Raw genomic sequence first — 19,592 nt, 5'->3', positions numbered from 1 at the left:
CAATTTTTAAAAGTAAGTCTGCACACACTTTCATAATTGTTACCAGAGCAAACCATCACACACACACACACACACACACACACACACACACACACACACACACTAATATATATATATATATATATATATATATATATATATATATATATATATATATATATATATATATATATATATATATATATATATATATATATATATATATATTTAAATAATCACACAATACCTCACCACTTGATCGAATATCGAATATGTCAGACATATGTAATAAATTGGCTGGTGAGTGTAAGCTAGCTTTGTTCCTCATTTATATATACTAATATTACACACATGGTGAAGCAAGCAGCATTCAGCTGATAAAAAAATCAAAAACGACAAAAATAACCCAATCAATCAAGACTCTTTTTGAGTGCATTTTGGCAGTTGGTTTCAGATTGTTGCCAAGACTGGGACGGACATTTCTGCCAGTGACTCAGGTTCCGCACCATCAGAAGGGATGTGCATATGCACCTTCATTTGTAGAAAACGTAATAAGAGAAAAAAGAAACAGTTCAAGCTGAATGTCTTCCAGCTGGAATTCTAAAGTGTGTGAATTTTTATATGCTGCGAGGTCAGTATTGAATATTTGCGAGAAAATGCCAATTAAATAATAAAACACAAACTATATCAGTGAACAGTCTTGATGTTAAATAATTGACTCTCATCATTAGGTTTCTACATTCAAAGTAGGCTGTTTACATAATTTAAAAACATATCAACCCACATCTCAGGTGTGCTGTACTCTGGGGCTCGCATCCTTGTTCCCTGCTTAAGTCGGTGGCAGAACTCCTCATCTATGTGAATACCAGGGTATGGCGAGGCACCTGGTGGACAAATATTCACACTTTATCACAGCAATATGTAAACACACCCAACACACACTTTAAAAACTTTGAGAGTGTATAACCATTACACTTGTCCGTAGCGCTCACCCAAGGAGAAGATCTCCCACAGCAGTATACCGTAGGACCACACGTCACTCCCAGTGGTGAACACCTTGTCAAAGATGGACTCGGGAGACATCCACTTTAGAGGGAGGCGGGCCTGTAAGCCAATCACAGCATAGGACTTCTTAGGGGTGATAAAAACTTTGAGCTTTGCTTTCAATATTTAGAGAAAACAAAAAAAAACCCATAAAACCCAAGAACATTTCTTGCTGAAATGACAATCTTTCATACAAGGAATAACTTTTTTGACATTAGAAATTTAAAAAGTTATTTTTTGTTGTACTGCAGTGCCTTGAAAATATGTTCACGCTCTTTGACATTCCTGTTTTGTTGACTAACAGCCAAGTATTAAAAACAATATTTGTGTGGGGTCGATCTGCAAAACAACGACTTTGTGTGTGTGTGTAAAACAAACTCAAATGAAAAAAAAAAATCCTCTTTTTGCATCAGTGACATTTTCTTCTATATGGCAAGTCTGTCTAAATGGGATTTTTGCTCTTTACTCAACACAGAACTGGGACGTGTTCCAGTTGGAGGTAATGGGTTTTCTTGGTTTGTACCACATTTTATATTTCTCTTTAATGGCCTAAAAGATCAGTTTCAGTCTAATTTGACCAAAGTACCTTCTTTGGAATATCTGAGGAGTCTCTGATGCCCTTGGTAAGCTACAGATACTTTTGTGTTTTCTTCTTGTCAATATGTCAATATGTTTCTTCAAAGATAGTCCTTGAATGAAAGAGCAGCTGGACCGTGACAATTTATTATAAGATTTGTGGTGCTTAAGGCTTATATGGTTTGCTTTATGGTTTGTGGATTTAAGAAAATTTTAACCCAATCCTCATATGAACTTGTCCACTGCTTCCCCCGGACCAAATTGGATTTTTTTTTGGTTTTCATTGTGCCGCTTGCTTGGTGGTGTTACAGACACTGGGGCTTTTCATAAGAGCTATACATGTTCTGACATCACATGATAGTTGAATTTCACACAGGTGGACACAACTGAAGTAATTCAGTGACTTTTGAAAGCAAATGGAAGATGGAAGATTTCAATAATAAGAAAAAATAAAGTAATTAATAGTGAAAAAAAGTTAAAAAAAAAACGTTATTGTATCGAACAAAACACAGTCATAATACTGGGTTTGTTCTCATGTACTCACGTCTCCCTTGCGGACATAATCAGGGTCTTTGTAGATGTCTCTGGCCAGGCCAAAATCACAGATCTTCACCACTTTATTGTCAGACAGCAAAATATTCCTTGCTGCTAGGTCTCTGTGAATACACTGATGGAGACACAAAAAAAGGCAAATAATGAAATGCAGATACATACAGAGACAGAAATAGACAGAAATCCTCTTAGACAAGGCTCCAGACACACATCTAAACCAGACAATGCACAGAATACACAGACCGTACATAAACTTTAAGAGCACACAACCAACATCTAGCAAGTTAAATATGTTACAAGCACTGTGTCTATTTCAAGCTGTTCAGGGTGGGTATTGTGGGAATTAAATATTTCTGATAAATGATTTTGCACATGGAGTGTGGCACCTTGCGAGAGGCTAGAAACTCCATCCCACGTGCCACCTGGAAGCTGAAAGAAATGAGATCCTCCAGGTACAGATGGGAGTCGAATGCTGATTTGGGATCTAAAAGAGAAATTAGCAGGATGATTAAAAAGAAAAGGTTTGATCATGTAGAAATTTTAAAATGATCATCAGGCTCAGGTCTTACCAAGGTCACTGTCTTTTGATTCTGTCTCGTTAAACACGGTTCTGATGCTACTTCGGTTCTCAGAAATGCTTTTAAGACAGCCTGGTCCTCCATCTGGACCTCCATCCAGCTGATTTGGGCAGAAATCAGTTAGTTATTTTATGCCAGAGTGAAACCTACAACAGTTAGTTGTATAAGTTAGAAATAATTGTTGAAAAAAGACGTTTGTTTAAGACTTGTGGTCATTGTGGTCATTTCGGTGACCTTGTTTGGGTAGAGGAACAAAATGGAGAAAAAAAAGTACTACAAGGTGAACTTGACTGCTTTCAGTTACACCCAAAATTGTGAAAAAATTTAGGAAGTAAGAGTTCTGCTCGAGTTTTGATAATACTTTCGGGCCCCAAACAGATTGCAGAAGTGAGTTTTGTGAATTTTACAAAAAGCATAGAGTTTTTCTGAGCAAGTAGGTGCAGTTCAGACTGTAAACACGGGGCAATGTTAATGTGTAAGGAACTAATTCACACAGGCAAAGTTCACACAAGCACATGCTCTCATTTGGTGTGAAACATATTTATCACACCATCTCTATTAAGAGAAGCTTGCTAAACTTACCCGGTCGTGTATGTACACATCTCTCTTGTTCTTCAGGAAGGTTGAGAGGTTTCCAAAACAACAGAACTCTACAATGACCATCAATGGTCCTGGCCACAGAGAAAACACATGCACACACATAAAACACTAGCAATCAAGTAATAAATGTAATAAAACACTAGTAAGACAAAAACATAACAAATGACAGCTCAAGCAACATATATCCATCATCTATACCTGCTTATTTAAACTAAGGGTCACAGTGGTTGGCTGGAGCCTGTCCAAGGTGAGAGGGTGGGGTTCACCCGGGACAGGTCTCCAGTCCATCACAGGGCAACATATAAGTCGCGTTTCCATTACACTTTTGCGCAAATGAAAATCGAATCTCTGGATGTCTAGCAAAGATAGCGCTCTAGGGGGGTTGGTGTTTCCATTGACCAGTTTTTTTGAATAAGCAACTCTCTGTATCTCATCCTGCAATACTTCTCTTTAAAATAACAACAAAAAATAATCTCAATTTTGGAGAAGATGGACAAAAACATCTTTAGTCTTCGACAAATTATTGCGAGTGCCTCTACTGCTGTTGTGAAAATAATAAATTAATGAATGCAACAGATGATTTCTTTTTCAATATTTGGGTCTTTGCGCAAATCCAGTAATGGAAACGTGACTACAGACAACTGCTGAACCGAGACAACCGAAATTGGCATATGCACACGACGGGACACATGCACAAAGATGCACAAATGTCCAGAAAATGCACGTGCCTCCTGGTTTGGTGCATGCTCCCAGGAGGTTGACCACATTTAGGTGGTTTCCAATGTGGTTGAGGATCTTCAGCTCAGTCATCAGGGCCTTGTGTTCGCTGGCTGTGGCTCCCTCTGGTGGAGAAAAGGTGCAAACATAAATAAAGACACGAATAAAACAAACGGGAGAAATCCTCCTCACAGAGCAGTGGTTTTTTGTTCATGGAGCAGCAAAATTGGCACCTTTGAGCATCTTCACAGCTACTGTACTGCAGCTAGTGGTATCGTCTATTCCAAATGCAGAGCCCTGCATCACTTTACCAAATGCTCCACGGCCCAGAGGTTTCCCTGAGAAAGAGGAGAGAGAGAGAAAGATAGGCCAAATGACACGGAAACGGGAGGTGTGTCAATTAATTATTATTATTCACATCCATCCCAGATGTGACATGTTGATAGCAGAAGACTTCAGACCTCATTAGCTGTCCATCTAAAATGAATCCACCCTCATGATTATGGGAGTTGATTAATTCCAGTAAACAGAGTTGACATAGCAGCACTAGAGTTGATTAGCTTTACCACAGACAACACAAGCACAGTCTGATTAATGGAATGAGAGTCACTCCCAGCAATAATCAGATAAGACCTATGAGAAAATCCTTGTATCTGCTATGTGATCTTGAATACCTTCCTCCACTCCCACAAAATTTCCAGTGTCTGTTTAGTGTCTAGTCACATCTATAGAGTGGAGTATAAATTATATAAATATATATATATATATCTATATAAATATAAATCATACCTAGTTGGAGATGCTCTCGAGGAAACTCCCATTTGTTGGGGTCATACTGCAGTCTCTCGCACTGCTCCTCCAGGGGTGACTCTCCGGTGTCAAGGATGATTGACAAGTACTCTGGTTTGGTGTTTGAGCTGTCGGGCTTTTGGAAAAATGATGAAAGTATTTAATATTATAAGGCTTATAGTCCAGAAAGAGATCCAGATGAACACAGAAAACACGGCACGCCTAACAACATGTAAACCAGCACAACGTCATGAATGTCTAACCACAGTAGTTCATTTGAGGCTGTGAGCAGGGACATAGTGGAAATGTTTCCTTGTTTTACTAGAAAATATAAAAGTGTGTAACCAAAAGCTTCTTTCAAAAGCATAATTGTAGATTTCCTGGGAGTTATAGTTGCTCAACATAAAAAAAATGTAAAAAATCAGTATTTATCACAACTGTTGGTGTTTATTTACCACTTAACATGAAACTACATTCTTAGAATGCATTAATTTATGCATGCGGCTTAATCTTTCTTGCTTCCTGCAGCAGCCAAACTGATTCTGAGTGTCTGCAACTTGCTGATCATTTCATAGCAGTGACATGTTTGAAACATGGAACAGACGTAAATAGAAACACTGCATCAAACATCTGAGTTGTCTTTGCCAAAGCCAAGTACATACATGGTTGTCGTTACTTTAGATTATACATAACAAACAAACATGGGAAAGACAAATGAAAGAAACAAATGAAAAGTTTGAGAGTGATGGAGGCGAGGGGAACGAATGAAGTGATGGAAAACATCCTAACATCAATTACAGGAAAACTGACCATATACACAATCGATTTTCTTCAGGAGCCATCTCACCTGTTTCAGCTTCCGGATGAAGAGTGTGAGCAAAAACCAGAAGATAGTGGCCACCACACAGGTACATGTGAGAGTAGGGATTTCCAGAAATGATGCTTCTGACACACCTACACACACACACACACACACGCACACGCACACGCACACGCACACGCACACGCACACGCACACGCACACACACACACACACACACACACACACACACACACACACACACACACACACACACACAAAATTGTGGTTAATATTGTAACATAATAGGAATAAAGGATTTCACACGCAGGCTTGTGTTTTGATTTCCCCCCCTGAAATTGATTTGGATTTTCCTGTTTTCACCGTCACACCACAACTACCATCTAGCTTCTTCAGTAGCTCAGAAGTTTATTTATCTTTGATTTTTTTTTAATGGGAGGATGAAGAAATACCCAGCTTGCTACAACATGGAGCCTCTCTGAGATGCAGGCCGGGCCTTTCCGGAGGAAATAAAAACGGGAGACAGTTTCCTTCCTGACTGATCAGAACACAGCAACACACACACACACACACACATACACACATATATATACAGCTGCTCCTCTTTCCAAACCTGGAGTGGGAAGCGGGTCCGCCACTACTGCTTCCAGGGAGCTCCTCCTTCCTTGATGCCTCCGGATGTGTGAGTGTGTGGGTGTGTGAATGAGGAACACTGAACAAAAGGCTGAGTGCGTTTATGTTAAGATCTACTTTGATCAATGTTTACTCAAAAATTGACATTCATCATCTTCCATTAATAGAACTGACAAACCCAGCCTCTGTGTATGAATACCACACACTGCATTAAAACAATGTGATATACTGTATGACGTGTGTGCATCTGGACTACACAACTGTTTAAAGAGGGAACAATAAACATTTGTACGTGGTCATATATGGATGTGCACCATCTTCAAAAGTGAGGTAACAGCCAATCACAGGCAGGCATGCTTGAGAAAGACATACTGTACTTACTGTTGACCCAAATATGGGCCGCGCTCTCTGCAGATCCCCTCTCATTGGTGGCCTGGCACGTATACAGACCCTGGTCCTCCACTGTGATTCTGTCAATATGAAGAGTCCCGTCTTCTGCTGATATGACGATTCCTGGAGACAGTAGGAAGTCATTTGTAGAGACTAGAGCAACTTACATTTCTCATGTTTCAGATTTTTTTTTTTTTTTTACCTGATCCCTGCTGCAGAGCACGTTCGTCTTTATACCATGTGACAACTGGGGGTGGCACCCCTCGAGAGGGGCAGCTGAGGGTCACTGAGGTGCTAACATTGACCGTAGAGTCTGTCAGATTATTAAGCAGGACAGGAGGCTCCAAGACTGAAAGGACACACACACACTTGCTATTTTCAAATACTGGCACAACTCTGCACAAGTCAAGAAAAAAAAGTCATGATTGTTTTTCCCGTCCTTTTAAGTGCTCCATGATCACCTTTTGACACTTAAGTGCACATGATAGGTTTTCTGGGCAATCATGAGAGCCAGCATTCATTCATCCTGCGCTTACCACATCAATTAACATCATTAACAAGTTTAACTGCAACACACAGTCAAAGCAACTCATCTCATCTGTGAATGATTTTTAATCTTTTGAGATGACAGAAGTTTCTAACATATGTATGTCAAAACAGGTTAAAAAAATCTTAATTTTCTGTATAATTTGAATAATACAAATCCAAAATGTGTTTTATTTCAACACATTTTGGTTCTCATTCATAAAAGCACATTTTTTTTGTTGCATTTCTTTTCCTTTTTTTTTTTTCATGAATCAGAAATTACCTGGAAAATAACTGTTGACACATTTACTACAAAACTATTCAGGTTATTTTTACTTTTCACTTTGAATTCGGCTGAAGCCGTGTGTGCCGCCCCCCGCCACCAAGTTTCTGGACTTGAGCCACTTTTACACAATAACTGTGCTGTAGTGGTGGTGACTCAGACAGAAAAGTAACCCTGGCTTCAGCCTGTCAACAGAAGAGTTGTTCCTGTTGTGTCACTTAATCTTCCTTTAAAACAGCTATTTCAACAATGCATTATTTTGTCAGAGCATAACCTAAGGCCCTTGGATGCTTACCATTTCTTGAATCCAGTTTCTTATATATTATAGATGCACAAACCTATACATTTGATATTAGTTCACCAGGTGATTTCTCCCCTTTTCCTCTCTGTACTCCCACAAACCCGTTCTCTCTTTCTGGTCACCCTGTCTCTCTAATAATTCCCTTGTGGGGGTCCAAAGAAAGGAAGTTGACGTGTTGAGCCCTGATTGTATAGAGAATAGCAGTAAAAGACACGCAGAAAAGTTACTTAACCATGGCGACTGATTGTTGTTTCCTCTATCTTCCTCCTGGACAACAATTGATGATTGTCTGCGGGGGCCGGGGCCTGACAGTGTCTGATTGGCTGATTGTTCCTCCAGCCCTCTGCAGGGGCCTGTAAATGTGGCATTATGGGAAATGCCATTGTATGCTCTTCCTCCAGACAAGAGCTCATTCCCACGTGAAAGAGGTGCTGAGCTGGAGTGCAAGAGCACAGCCACTGCAGGGTGGGGCCCCAGGAAGTTGAGGGGGACCCGATTCCCAAGCAGCAAGACCACTGTGTGAGGGTGTGGATGTTTGTTTGCATGTGTGTGCAATGGAAGTACACAACAACATGAAGAGGCTTTGATAAATGAATCTGCAACCGCAGCGCAGAAGACAGATTTTGAGGAAAACTTTATGTTAAAAGATAAGTTTATTTAAAATCCCCAATACCAAAAATTCTTGGGGTCCAAAACAGTAATTTCTCCTTATCTAAAGCATGCGCTTCACATAAACAACTTATTCAGCAAACCTGAACTATTTCAAGTCTTGCATATGAATGTTTGCATGGAGGAAAATAAATGTTACTTTGAGCAACTAAAATCATGCAGGTGGGATTTCACCTCTACACACAACAGGTATGATATTTATCCATTTATTCACAAAGCCAAGCCTGTTTGGACCTGGCTATCTGCCATTCTGTTGGTCATTTGATCTGAGAGGGACCTGTGTGTGGGAGATCACTACCACAAAATCTTAGGAGGAAGTTAATCATTTCCAAAGTTCCCAATCCTGCGGTCGCAGATTGAAACAAGGGAAAAAAAAGAGGCAAAAAAAAAAACCAAAGCTGACCTTACTCACTTGTGACAACCACCTGTTTGTCCACGTGTGTCTCCTGCCCGGTGATGCGGTGGCGGGCGGAGCATCTGTAGGCTCCCGAGTCCTGGGCCGTCACGTTGCTTAGCAACAGGTCTAGAGAAGTTGAAAACTCCCCTGATGTGGGCTGATGAATATTCAAGGAAGCGGCCAGGGATTCCCCTGAGGTATTGACTTTTTGCCATGACAGCGCCGTGTACAGGTATTTATTAGCAAGACAGGTAAGGTGGAGCTGTCCGCCTTCTCTAGCCTCCTCCAGCTGGTTCACACTGAAGCCTCCTGGGACATCTGGGGGAAACAGAGCACATATTAATTTAAAAAACTGGATTAACAGGAAGGAGATAGAATAGAGAGGGAGAGGGGGCAACATGTAACACATCACAGCATTCCTGTTTGATATGCTCTCAGCTTCGTGACATGCGAGACCTGACTGGAATCTGAAAACCAGGAGAGCTGATTCCACCAACCTGCCATTTTCCTTAACCTTTGATGACGAAGTTGAATGGCTATTGTGGGCAAAAGCAGCTAGTGGAATACAGTGAAAAGGCTTTTTATTTACTTTAGCTATTTGAAACTTCCCGTGGAAACGGCTTGAGAGTTTCCTGATGGGAGATAGTGTTTATCTTTCCCGAACACCCCAAGGCCTCCTGAAATAAAGCGGACCTGCCAGTCCAAGGAAGTGCGTTGCACGGGGAAGTGGAACGATAAGAGCTCCAGGTTCCTGTTTCGCTCTTGCTCACACACTATTACCTCCACAAAGCCTAACACAAAGCCACATACACACTCCTTTACACATTCAAAACAGACAAAAATATGTTGAACCTGTATAGCTTGCGACCCTAATGGACAAGAGTGATGCAAAGACACTGATCTGCCCTGCTCTTTCGCTTTGTGCCGTCTGATGTTTATTTTATTCTAGTTATTGTGTCTGGTGCTGTTGATGTTTACTACTGAATGAAGTTTATTTTTTCACTCCTATTACTAGTTTCAGTCACCAAAATAACCTGGAGGAAACTGATTTAGTCGTCAAAGGTTTCATCCCTTCAAAATGAAACTTATTAAGCAAAAAAAGTTTGTGATGACGGGTTGAAAGAGTCATTATGTCCCAATTTGTCTGCTTACCCGTCAGCTGCATTTCAACTTTTTCTTTAGTTTTTCTTTTTTAACATTTCATATTTGTTCAGTCCATGAATATGTTTACCACCTATGATGCCTCCAACTCCACACACATATTCAAATCTATACACTGAACATGTTGCATGTGGTGTTAAGTCACTTCACTTAATAGTTACAGAAATGAAGCTCATTCTTTTTGTGACTTCTCAATACCATAGTCAAATACTGCATAAAATGCTTGTATTCAGTGAATATACTGTGTCCTCAGCACAATAAGTGTTGAGTCATCATTCACCACCATTGCGAGGCTAATTGCGGTTTGGATTAGTAAAGAAAGTCAGAAGATACCAGACACAAAACTGCAACTGAAACTCCTAATTTTTATGTGATTCTGGGGAATCACAGACAGTCATTTCCTGTGGGCAAGAAAAAGAAACCTCATGATGATTCCTCATGTCTGGGATAACCTGTGATGTAGAGTGGGATGTCTAGCTGGTCTGCGCCTGCAGAGTTGGAAGCGATACAGCGATACAGTCCAGACACAAAGGCTTCTGCAACAGTCAGGACCCCCACCGTCTGTGGAGAGCACAAACATCCTCATGAACAAATCGGCACTCTGTGCATTATGAAAAGCACGTTTAAAAAGGCTCGGGCTCATTACCTCTGCCACCAATGGCACAACTTTTATTTTCCACGAGTCCTCTCAGCGGACAAGTGGGTTTTGTGGTGCTACTTCAGACTAATTACCCAAACTCTCTAGCTCTCTATTGTAGGAAGTTTCTTTAAGTGCATGTGGAGTTATTAACAAAGACCTTGGAATAATTTACTGCGTTTAACAAGGTAACTGTGCAGCGATGCTTTATCGTTTATTGTATGATCCAATCTACTCTTTACAGGTTTGCCTAAAAAGTCAGTCAGACAACTGCAGCTCATTCAGAACTCTGCCTCTCGAGTCCTCACTAAAGAACACGAAAGTGGACCACATCAGTCCAGCTGTGAGGTCTTTACACTGGCTGCCTGTCCACCAGAGGATAGACTTTAAAGTTCTGATGCTGGTCTATAAAGCTCTGACTGGTCTAAGACCAAAATACATCAGTGACCTCCTGACCCAGTATAGACCTTACAGACCCCTCAGGTCATCTGGATCTGGTTTTATATCAGTTCCCAGGGTCAGAGCCAGACATGGAGAAGCTGCATTCAGCTTTGGTGCTCCACATGTCTTGAACAAACTCCCAGAAAGCCTCAGATCAGCTGAAACACTCAGTGTATTTAAGTCCAGTTTGAAGACACCTGTTTTCAGCGGCATTTGAATAAAGCTCCAAATCTGCACTGGTATTTTTCAAAACGTAATCATACTTTAACAACTGATTTTATCTATTTTATCTGTTCTTTCTTTTTTGTTTAAATTTCAAATCATGCCTTTTATTTCTACTATCTGTATTTTAATGTCTCTGTGAAGCACTTTGAATCACCTTGTTGTTCAATTGTGTTATACTAATAATCTTGCCTCGCCTTTCTTTACTCAAATTAGCACAACTGCATAAAAAACGTATCTGTTTAATAAAACATTTGAATGTTTTTGAGTACTTAGCTTACCTTCTTCTTCCCCTGAAGCATTTCCTGTCTTTGAGTAATACTCAGGATTTGATTTTGCGCCGTAGCAGCAGGGATACTCGCCATAACAGGCCTCCATAGTGAGGAGGACATCGGAAACACACACCTTGAAGGAGGAAAAGGAGGCGGAGAGGGAGAGGGACTCAGCTGTGTTGACACAAGACACCATATGATACTTCCAGGTGCGTGAACGTGTTTTTCTCAGCTGTGCTCAGCATGAGGAAGACCAGAACCCCAGGAAATGCCTTGATTGTCACTGCTTTATGTGATTCATCATCATAAAACCATTTTTATCAATAGCATAATGTCGTCTTTCCCTGTCTTGCAAGCTCACAATAGTGGAGCTTTGGGGTACGAGGTAATGCTGTATTGTTCACCTATAAAGGATGCAGAGGTGGTATTGTCATCCTGTCAATAACTTCCTTCCATTCTTATGAAATCATCCCACATTTCCAGGACATGAGTTCCTGTCCCTCAATGACTCTCATAAGTCTAAATCCATAGATTACACATCAGCAAAGCTGTGGGAACAAGCACTTATGCAAGAGGTTTGTGGTCATTTTTTACAATCCTCTCCTCTGCAAACTATGAAATCACACAAAAGTAGGGAAGGGCCTCAAACCACATAATGCTTTCTTCGTTAGTTTAGTTTCTAACACTTACCAAACCAAATTCTGTATGGTTTTTTAAGACATCAAATTAACTTGAATAATGCAGCACATTTATGTGATCCTTTCTTTTTAAAAGTAAAAAAGAGATGTTTCAGCAGATATAATTTATTAATTAAAAACTAAAATCATTAATAGATAAGGATCAAGGACATCTCTTCCTTTTATATTGTGCAAGGACGTGGCACACCCATAAAAATGTATTTAAAAGAAAGAAAAAAAGTAAATTCCTGCACAACCTTCCACATGCAGCGATTTATTTAAAAATCAAACACATCTCTGAACCCTTCTTTTCCTAACTTTCAACACATCTGTTTCAAAATTAATTTAAAGAGCTTTTTATTGTCATACAGTATAAACCTTCCTTTTAAATGTTGATACACAATTCTCATTATTCATTTAATAACTAATACATATATGCTTATTGTGTGAAGAAGAAGACGCAAAGTGTGTGTGTGTGTGTGTGTGTGTGTGTGTGTGTGTGTGTGTGTGTGTTTTCTTTCTTAATTTAAAGTTTAAATGGATGCATCAACATATAATTATAAGTGATTTCATTATTATTGCTATTATCTTTATTTATAGCTAATTAACTATGAGCTATACTTAAAAAAAATTGCCATTCTGACTAATTACTTAGCAAATAAAACTGAATTGATTTGTTTCTGTTTAATATATATATTTTAGACTCAACAATAACAGGTGCCAGCAACCCTGGATCAATTAAACCATGTTTGTAAAGTAAAAACATAATCTTTTCTTTTTAGTATTCCAATCTGGATAGGAATAGCTGTTATAAATACAATTTTAATTATCTTATTTCAGTACTTCCTGCTATAATGCTATAATTACCTTATGTTTTATTCAATTGTAATAATTGCCCAAATCCATGTTTATCACAAACCACTGATAAATAACCTTATTTCCTTACACAGCTATCTCATTTAAGAATATGGTTAATTTAATTGTTAAAAGCTGAAGGGCGAACTGAGGTGAGCACTTATTAGTTTTCCGGATATATTCACTTAAAACCCAACAATTTAAAAATAATTTTGATCCAAGTAAAAATGCTTGAAGTTAAATCATAGTTTGTGTTTCAGAGTAGCCTATATATAACATTTTAAATTGAACTTGTGGGGTAAGTAAAGTATCTATCTATCTATGCACAGTTTTGTAAGCACATAGTTATTGTAATTCACCAATCAGTTGATCTGAACAGCAGATTTGATTTTGATCATTTTGAAAGCTACTGTAAAATACCCCATTTATTCAGGTTAGTTAAATATAGGCCTACTGACAGACTTTCTTCATCGGTTACATTTTTTAACTAAGGATTGAAAATCTTTTCTTTTGTAAGTGTCTTTATTTTTAGATTTATTTAAGACAAAAAAGTAAATTAATGATTTAGCTGCTGTAGAAGATGTAACGTGTGTGACGCAGTGCTGCATGCTGGGACCTCGAACGCTCCTGTGTCTGCGCATGTTACATGTTGGTCTTTTCTTATAGCAGATAAACGTTTATCAGAGATAACAGGGAAATAAAAAGATGCCTCTTACCTTTTGTTGTCTTTTTTATGAAAGTAAATTACTTAAAATTCTTAAAAATTAATAAACGAATTAGTAAACTAATTAAAAACGTAGGCCTATTATTATGTATTGATTATCTTGGTTAACTAAAGGTTAAAAATAAAAAATAAATTCCGGAATGGGTAAACTCTTAGTGGCCACACTTAAAATTATTTAGTCACCACGGTAAACAGGTGTTGATCATACAGAAGGTGTTGATTAAAAAAATGTTTTTCCTCTCAACAAAGAGGAAAGAGCTGGGAGTACAAGTCTCAATTATCTGTTACCATAGAAAAATAATTAAAAAAGCATTTTTGCTTCTCAAATTTTGTTCCTAAAGTTTAATAAAGGTTTGCTAAATTTAATCATTTCTGATGCCTTCACATATAAGTAATAAGTAAGAAAAGACCCCTCTCCCCTTCATTGAATTATGACACTCATAGTTTCAGAGTTTGAAATCTCACTTACCTACTTTAATATAAAAACAAATATATACAGCCTTTATTTGCAAGGATATTTTCTTGCAATAAGAAAAATATGTCTACATTAATATATACATGAAAAAAAGGTTTATGTAAAACCTGGTTTGCTAAATGCAAAAGTTTGATTAATATAGCCAAGCAGACTAATGTTGGGAAATCTTAAAAGCAAAAGACTGCAACTTCATTTTCTTAGACATCCTCTCTGTAAACTACCATTTCCACTTTGTTCATTGATCCTGTGTCTGTTTAGGGATATGTCACAGCCCCTCTCTGCACCCTGTCTCCGTCTGTATCCTTGTCGTCATCCCTTTCAGTCTTTTCTGAACTCCTCCCTGAGTTTGGCGCGTCTCTTGCTCCCTGATTGCTCTTCCTCTTGGCATTGAAATATTGTGTTGTGTGACTGGACCAAAGACCCACCCTGTGCATGACACCACGGGCTGATATGCACACATTCACTGCCAATCCACACATGCACATCCCCACATCCACCACACCAGTCAGGCAAATATCGCACCAGGTACCACTCCCACATTTACCAGAAAAAAAAAAAATTACACTCAAAGTTTCGCCCTCGCACTTGCAGATAAAATTAGTTAGATGAATGGGAGGACATAAAGATGGTTAGCGACAGAAACTGGGGTATACAAACACAAACAAGCATCACATCCACATTCACACAGTGTGTGCCTGCCAGCAGGGTGAGCAAGCGGCTGCCTGGAAATGTGAATGAACTGATCCATGTTGTGTGTCAGTGAAGGGGGGTAAGGGGAGGGGGGCATTTCTTCCTGTACCGTTTCTATTGCCTGAAATACACTTTTAGCACTGTCCCTGTCTGTTCCTGTCTCAACCCCAAAATAACCACAGAGTGTATGAACCGATACACAAATATAAGCAAAGTTTAATGCAAAAAACACAAACAACTGATATAACACGTCAATACATCTTTAACAGAGTCATACAGAATTGGCAAATATTGTCATATGTAAGTTAGTTGTATAAAATTATTAAATATTAGATTCATATATTACTCATAGAACATCTGTATACATGGACTGAATCACATTGGCAGACACCCGTAAAATGGGATACACGCACGCTTACGTTCCTGCACAGCCGCACTCTCTAACATACCTAGAAATTATGGCACTCATTCTCCTAAAATGGCTTGTAGTATCACACACACATTTAAGTTTTAATGAACTTCTGATACAAAGACAACAGGGCCGTTATGCTGACATCATTTGACACACAGAAAACATTTTGACATAACATTGTGACAGTGGAGGACACAGGATAGTCTCTGGTCTGTGCAGACCTCCTACATGGTAGGCTTCTGCTGACCGCCAGTCTTTTATAGAGAACTGAAGGCATCCCATAGTGAGCAACACAAAGCTTGTCCTCTCTCCTGTTTCGCCCATCCAAGGTAAGCATATTAACCTTTAACTGCGTTCTAAAAATCAAGACAGAAACTCACAGCTTTTTGTGGATGTCAGAATCAGATTAGGGCTTGGGACAGGCACGGTTTATGCACCCGTTATAGTACCACTCTAGGACACAAAAAAAAAAAAAAAAAGCAAAAAAAAAAGCAAAGCAGCTCCAGAAACGTGGTTGGTGTATAGATGGAATTGCACTTATTCTGGCTCATAATGTCTGTGGAGTGTTAAAAGCATAAAACTACTGGGCAGCTTGGTGTTGGGGATCACTTAACTTGGGTAAATAAAGAAAATAAATAAATAAACAGTAAAGCAGGTGTCTTTATATCCTTAATGTTGTAGCTCTTTTTTTTTTGCACACCTGGATTCCTGTGTTTCCTTGGTCTTCACTGCTCAGCAGTGTTCAAGTCTCTTTTCTCACTTTCCAGTTTAGCAAGCACAGGGATCATCTCTTCAGCTCACTGGTAATGTCACCGAGGGTTCTGGCTGTTGTGAAGATGCACTGATAAGTGTGTTGGAAAAGGTGAGCTCTGGGGGGGGCGGGGGGCGGTGGGGAGTTGTTCCTCTGCAGGGCCGGAGGATGCTGGGCGGAGGGCAGAGCTGGTGAGGGAAGGGGCCGGAGAGACATGTGTTGGGGGGCAGCAGAGTCGAGGGGGGGGAGGAGGGGGTGTGGGGGTGCTCTCAAGAATAGATCAAGCTCTTGAGGAAGCGGACCGTGCCACGTTTGAAGACGAAGGGACAATCACGCCGCTGGGAAGCGTCTCGCGTCGGAGAGGAAGCCAAACAACGAGAGGAAAAGCGCTCTGATTTTTGCACAGGAAGCCCAGTGCGCCTCCTGCCCAGGCCAGATAAGAGCGTTGCGGTTCCCAGGGCCAGACCCTGAAGTGGACCTAGGACCCAGGCTGGAGGCCCCCCATCAGCCCGGCCCAGGCTGGCCAGCTGTCCCTGGGCTTCCTCCAGCATGGCGTCAGGCTCGCGGTGCAGCCGGGCTGCAAAGAACAAGGGCCTAGTGAGGATCCAACCAAAACTACTGGTCTACAGAAACACACTAAGTACAGACAGTGAAGCAGAACCAGAACAGAGCTTTACAGAGGACCACACGCCAGCCAGCTAAGAGGCCAAATGCAATCTGCAAGAATATTGCACTGCAATTACACTCATTTGGTAATAAATTGTAGTCTTAGTATAAACCTTTATTTACCTCTAGACTTTAATGTATTTCATTTTCTACTGTATTTTATGCATTTTAATAACACAGGGTTCTATTAGTGATCAAAATACATATTCATATAAAATTACTTAATATCACTTTCATGTGCAGATTGGACTTGGCATCTTACTGTGAAGTGACATGTAAAACAGGTACAAGAAATGAAAAAAAAATTTCCCTTCATGTTTATATTGTTTCACTAATATCCAATTAATCTTCAAGTTAAAAGTTAACATGATGAATAAAGATGTATTACTTAACTCAGATTTAATGGGGATTTAATAGTAAATTGCTACTAGGTGGTTTAAAAATATGTTCATTATTATGTAAATTACTTTTGACACTTGGCAAGCGACCAGTAGAGGCATCATGGCATGACGCCATGTGAGAATACCAGGGTTATAGGTCAAGTACACTGATGATGTCAATGTGTCTCACGGGGGGGAGCAGAGTGTGGGCGGCTGCTGTCATGCTCTCAGGTAAATACTTAACCTCTCTGACTCGGTCTTAAGGAACACAATAAGTATTTGACCTCCGAGAATAACTCAATCAGAGTTTATGCCAAGTGTCTGCTTTCGCACTTGCATGTTTTTGTGTTGACTCAGTGACTGTCCTTTGGGTTGGGCTATTTCACATGAGAACTCTGTATATGACGTGTGTGTCAGATATAAGAAAAAGCATCACAGGATGCACTTTGCAATCAGAATAATAAACAGGCCTCTCACCCTGTGTCCTGGGCAGGAAATTCATTAAATCATAGCGTTTGATTTAGAAACCAAGAAGTCGTGACTGAGAGCACAGAACCGGCCTCTATTGAAGTGTGTTTTTTTTTCTCTGTCCTTTCATGTCTCAGATACACTGTGTACTGTGTCTGTGAATGTAAAAGGCACACACAACACACATACACAATACACAACTTCATTCACACACATGTACAGTATGGGCTGCATATTTATATGCACTTAAACAAACATATGGAAAAGGACACATGGACAGTAAGGGGAACAAATATATGGGAAAAGAGCTGCATGAGCAAACAAACATACAAACACAGGCACGCATGTGGGTGCATGCACACACAAACACACACACATTTTCACACATTCCTGCACATAAAAGGGCCCAGAAGGCATCTGTTCTGGTTACAAGAAGGAAGTGCTGTCTGAACACATGCTGAAATAGACAAAACATGTCTCATTTTTAAAATCACACGGACCCACTAACAGCGAACATTATTTATGCTGTTAGCACGAGTCCCAGTAAGTAATATGTTACTTTTGCCTAATTACGCACAAACTACAAACTTAAATAAGATAAATAATTTAATTCAATTATAATTTATACATTTTTTTGTTGTTTTCTGCAATCATGACAGTTTATATTGAGTTTACTCAAAGGTGTTTGTCAAAGCAAAAATAAATATCAATGGTTCAGTAAGGGTGTTCAATATTATTCATAATTTGTCAGAACTTTTTATTCTAAGTTGGAAAAATCCCTTTTTTTTTCTATGGCAAAATTTACTGAGATATCTGCTAAGTTGCTAATTTGGGAGAGCGTATGTGTACGCTGGTTCTGGTCTTCTGGACTACTTACAGGCCTTTGGGCGGGCAGGGATGCCAGAGCCACTGGGTCTGTGGAGGAGGGACTCCGTGAGATGTGCAGTGAAGGGCTTTCCTACTCCCCCGTGGCACAGAGCCCGGGTCCTGCAATGACACTGCTTTCTCCCCTATTTGAGGACTCACTGTGAGACAAGGAGAGCAAACATACGGACACGAGAGCCACGTTTCAGAACTCTGAGGAAGAAGGGACAGATTTGTGGATGATTGTTGGGTGAAATGTAATTGTTTTGTCTCACCGATGACGACCAGCGTGAGTGTGAGATTCTGGTAGAGTCCATGCTCCTTGATTCTCACAAGCATGGTGTACTTTCCAGCATCCTCCTCTGCAACATCCCGTATGACTAGGGAAGTTTCCTCCATGTGGTATCTGGAGCAGTGCTCTGACGCCACCATGCCGTCCTTAAACCTGGCAGAGAAAAAGACCTCTGAGCAAACTGTTGAGAACAAAAGGCTTCCGATCTGACAATCTGGGAAATTAGAGTTCATCAAAGGAAATCGTTTGGCGTTATGAAGTTATGAAGAAACTCTAAACTTGTTTTAAACTTGGTAGAGTGGGTTTCTTATCTAAGGGGACAGGGATCATTTCAAAATCTTACCAGATCACTTCAGGCACAGGGAACGCTCGTACTCTGGGGGAGAGTTTGTAAGATTTCTGTCCTGCCTGAACCACCATCACAGATCCATTTCTGGGCTTCAGACGGATAAACGGACGATCTGGAATTGAGGAGAAACATGAACACAAAAGTGGATATAATATCACGCCAATTGCTACACAGTCCCCGATGACCGAGTGATTCAGAGTGTTCAAAATGAAACTACACAAAAAAGCAATTGAGTAACCTGAGCATATGACTGCGGTTGAATTGTCTGAATGTTAGGGAATTTCAGAGGATGCAACAACTCACCATAGACCGTAACCGAGGCCTTCTGTTGCTTGCTTTGTTCCCCGCTGGTGACGCAGCATGTGTAGAGGCCTTGGTCTGAGCGCCGCAGCTTGGGGATAGT

General features: G+C 40.0%; 1 protein-coding gene across 1 annotated transcript in view; it reads right to left on the bottom strand.

Annotated features, from left to right (window-relative positions):
- The window catches only part of flt1 (fms related receptor tyrosine kinase 1), a 33,549-nt gene that overhangs the window by 2,951 nt on the left and 11,006 nt on the right, over positions 1–19,592 (bottom strand). The window contains exons 7-25 of the mRNA XM_061713546.1: positions 19,493–19,592; positions 19,184–19,301; positions 18,824–18,993; positions 18,562–18,709; positions 11,596–11,719; positions 10,467–10,575; positions 8,869–9,171; positions 6,881–7,027; positions 6,670–6,801; positions 5,683–5,789; positions 4,836–4,971; positions 4,280–4,384; positions 4,058–4,171; positions 3,312–3,400; positions 2,721–2,829; positions 2,538–2,635; positions 2,144–2,266; positions 972–1,083; positions 764–863 (exon numbers count right to left, since the gene is read on the bottom strand). The exon at positions 19,493–19,592 is cut by the window's right edge and continues 72 nt beyond it. Of these exons, the coding sequence (XP_061569530.1) occupies positions 764–863; positions 972–1,083; positions 2,144–2,266; positions 2,538–2,635; positions 2,721–2,829; positions 3,312–3,400; positions 4,058–4,171; positions 4,280–4,384; positions 4,836–4,971; positions 5,683–5,789; positions 6,670–6,801; positions 6,881–7,027; positions 8,869–9,171; positions 10,467–10,575; positions 11,596–11,719; positions 18,562–18,709; positions 18,824–18,993; positions 19,184–19,301; positions 19,493–19,592 (2,444 nt within the window). The remainder of the gene's footprint in view (positions 1–763; positions 864–971; positions 1,084–2,143; positions 2,267–2,537; positions 2,636–2,720; positions 2,830–3,311; positions 3,401–4,057; positions 4,172–4,279; positions 4,385–4,835; positions 4,972–5,682; positions 5,790–6,669; positions 6,802–6,880; positions 7,028–8,868; positions 9,172–10,466; positions 10,576–11,595; positions 11,720–18,561; positions 18,710–18,823; positions 18,994–19,183; positions 19,302–19,492) is intronic.

The sequence above is a fragment of the Cololabis saira genome, chromosome 22 (assembly GCF_033807715.1).
Source record: "Cololabis saira isolate AMF1-May2022 chromosome 22, fColSai1.1, whole genome shotgun sequence".
In the NCBI taxonomy this organism is placed as follows: Eukaryota; Metazoa; Chordata; class Actinopteri; order Beloniformes; family Belonidae; genus Cololabis; species Cololabis saira.
This window is presented reverse-complemented; position numbering and strand designations above follow the sequence as displayed.